Source organism: Bos mutus, chromosome 1 (assembly GCF_027580195.1).
Source record: "Bos mutus isolate GX-2022 chromosome 1, NWIPB_WYAK_1.1, whole genome shotgun sequence".
Classification (NCBI taxonomy): domain Eukaryota; kingdom Metazoa; phylum Chordata; class Mammalia; order Artiodactyla; family Bovidae; genus Bos; species Bos mutus.
In genome coordinates this window covers 41403596-41406744 of record NC_091617.1, presented here as the reverse complement: position 1 = coordinate 41406744, position 3149 = coordinate 41403596, and the positions used below count along the sequence as shown (strand labels likewise).

At 38.3% G+C, this 3149-nt stretch overlaps 1 protein-coding gene across 1 annotated transcript; it reads right to left on the bottom strand.

The window, feature by feature from the left end:
* Window positions 1-1303: 1303 nt before the first annotated feature.
* LOC102272894 (olfactory receptor 5AC1) lies at window positions 1304-2236 on the bottom strand. Its single transcript, XM_005905421.3, has one exon. The coding sequence runs from the start codon at window positions 2231-2233 to the stop codon at window positions 1304-1306; it is 930 nt and encodes a 309-aa protein (XP_005905483.2). The 5' UTR covers window positions 2234-2236.
* Window positions 2237-3149: the final 913 nt, after the last annotated feature.

The window sequence follows — 3149 nt, the reverse complement described above, 5'->3', positions numbered from 1 at the left end:
ATTATTCTCCAGTAAAATACACCAATCTCTTCTATTCTGTGATTTTTAAACCTTTTCTTCATTCAAAGAAATTTTCCTCTTCAGCGACAATCTCCTACAAGAAGTCATTTCATCTGAGTCTCTGAACAGTTGAGAAACAGCCAGAATTTTGATATTCAAGCTTAGAGAATTAGCTTCACTCACTCACTCCAGTCTCAAATAAAGAAACATGCAAATGTCTGCCACAGTAAATTGCAAACTACTGTATCTAATTTAGATGGAATTTACAGAGTGAAACACTGCAAACCCTAAATCCTTAGTTTTATTTTTTTAATATAAATTTATTTAATTGGAGGCCAATTACTTTACAGTATTGTAGTGGTTTTGCCATGCATTGACATAAATCCGCCACAGGTGTACATGTTTCCCCATCCTGAACCCCCCTCCCACCTCTCTCCCCATCCCATCCCTCTGGGTCATCCCAGTGCACCAGCCCCGAGCACCCTGTCTCATGCTTCGAACCTGGACTGGCAATTCGTTTCACAAATGATAATATACATGTTTCAATGTCATTCTCCCAAATCATCCCACCCTCCCCTCTCCCACAGAGTCCAAAAGACTGTTCTATACATCTGTGTCTCTTTTTGTCTGTCTCACATCCATATATATGCATTAGTATACTGTATTGGTGTTTTTTCTTTCTGGCTTACTTACTCTGTATAATAGGCTCCAGTTTCATTCATTAAATGACTCAAATGTAAAGGATTTAATTTTTATTAAAAATTAGTATACTGTGCCAGGTGCCTTCGCTGGGGTCTGTTTTCTTTCTGGACTTAGTTCTACAGCCTCTGTATAATAGGCTCACGAGTTTCCTGTAGATGGCTTGCCCCATCTTCTGGAGCAGTGGTCCTGGGAACTGACTCCAAGGCTCAAATGTAAACTGGATTTGGGGCAGAAGATTTTTCATTAAAAATTAGTTTTCTGTGATCCTACGTCTGAACAGTTCTCTTGCCAGAAAATTCGAGACATGATTGCCAGCCAGCCACAAGCCATTTCAGAAACTCACACAGTACTCTTAGACACTGCCCTCCAGGGCACACTCGGACACCAGGACCCGGGTGTCTGTTTAAATGCTCTTCTCTTAAAGCCAAGGTCCCAAGGGTTGTAGGCCCTTGCGAGGTCTTTTAACTGCAGGTTATCCATGTCCTGACCTCTTGACCTCTTTTTGCTAGAAACCCTCTGTTTTGAAAAGAACAGTTGCAGGCAGACCCCTTGATTTTGCAAAGTTTGAAAAGAACAGTTCGAATTTTGCCTTAAAATCTGTTTATTTATTTATTATTCTCTTCAAAGCACCTATAACCTCTTTGTTCCTCAGACTGTAAATAAAAGGATTTAGCAGAGGAATTATGATTGTATAGAATAAAGAATATAGTTTATCTTGCTTTTCAGCTGATCGAGACCCAGGACGCACATACATGAAGAAAAGAGTGCCACAGAACAAGGAAACAGACAGCAAGTGGGCACTGCAGGTGGAGAAGGCTTTGTTCCTGCCCTTTGCAGACTTCTTTTTCAGGACGGCAAGGAGAACATGGGTGTAAGAGATAATGATACTCATAAAAGTGAAAGACTGTATAAAGACTGAAAATACAAAGATCAGGAGCATATTAACTCTAGGGTCAGTACACGACATCTTAAATATTTGTAAAATTTCACAGTAGAAATAATGTATTACATTGGATTTGCAGAAAGTTAATCTGAATAACAAACCCACATGCATCATGGGATGAAGAAACCCAATAATATACGAAACACCTATTAATTGGGTGCAGAAGATATTATACATCACCATTGGGTAAAGCAAGGGATTGCATATGGCTACGTAGCGGTCATAGGCCATCACCACCAGGAGAAAACATTCTGTGTTTGCACTGGAAGCAAAAATATAAAATTGGGAGTTGCACTCAACCAGGGATATCGTGTGATTCACAGATAAGAAATTAATTAGCATCTTGGGAGTCACAGAAGAGGAAGAACAAGCATCTGCAAAGGCTAAACTGCCCAGGAATGAATACATGGGGGTGTGAAGATGGGGGTCCTTCCAGATGAGAAAAATCAGTCCAAGATTGCCCACCATGGTGGTGAGATAGATGACCAGGAACACCAGGAACAGGGGGACCTGCAGCCCTGGGAGATCTGTGAGTCCTGTGAGAACAAACTCCATCACCAGAGTCTTGTTTGCCTCCATCATATCCATTCAGACTATCACTGCAGTGAAAAGAGTAGGTGAAGAACATAGTCATAAAAGACCATGAAAATAGTTCTATTTTATTTTTTAAAAAATGCATCTTCCTTGTTTATATATCCCCTTTAATCAGGACATTTGTAAAAATATATCTTCAGTTCAGTAACTGTTTTGGATTATGTAGATACACTTTTCAATATTTTCAGTGATATTTGACTTCAACCATTGAGAGTGATTTCTCTTTCTCTCTCTCTTTTGTAATATTCAAAAAATATTTTCTAAATGAATAAAATTAGGTATAAAGTACAGTATTATACAGAGTGAAGTAAGCCAGGAGGAAAAACATAAATAGAGTATACTAACGCATATATATGGAATTTAGAAAGATGGTAACAATAACCCGATGTACGAGACAGCAAAAGAGACACTGATGTATAGAACAGTCTTATGGACTCTGTGGGAGAGGGAGAGGGTGGGAAGATTTGGGAGAATGACATTGAAACATGTAAAATATCATGTAAGAAACGAGTTGCCAGTCCAGGTTCGATGCACGATACTGGATGCTTGGGGCTAGTGCACTGGGACAACCCAGAGGGATGGTATGGGGAAGGAGGAGGGAGGAGGGTTCGGGATGGGGAGCACATGTATACCTGTGGTGGATTCATTTCGATATTTGGCAAAACTAATACAATTATGTAAAGTTTGGAAATAAAATAAAATTTAAAAAAAATAAAGTACAGTAAGTTTATGGTTTTGTTTTTATAACTAAGTACTTTTCTTTTTGGATATATTGATGTGTTTAATTTTTTGTCAATAATGCAAATGAAATATTTGACATGATCTTTAAATAACTATACTTTCTTCTGTGACATATAAATTTTGCCTAAAAGTAAATCCAAAAAAAAGATACTAAGATATTTGGAAGTGA

Bases quoted from the DNA above. Each gene is read 5' to 3' on its own strand.
- LOC102272894 (XM_005905421.3), bottom strand. From the start codon at position 2,233: ATGGATATGATGGAGGCAAACAAGACTCTGGTGATGGAGTTTGTTCTC.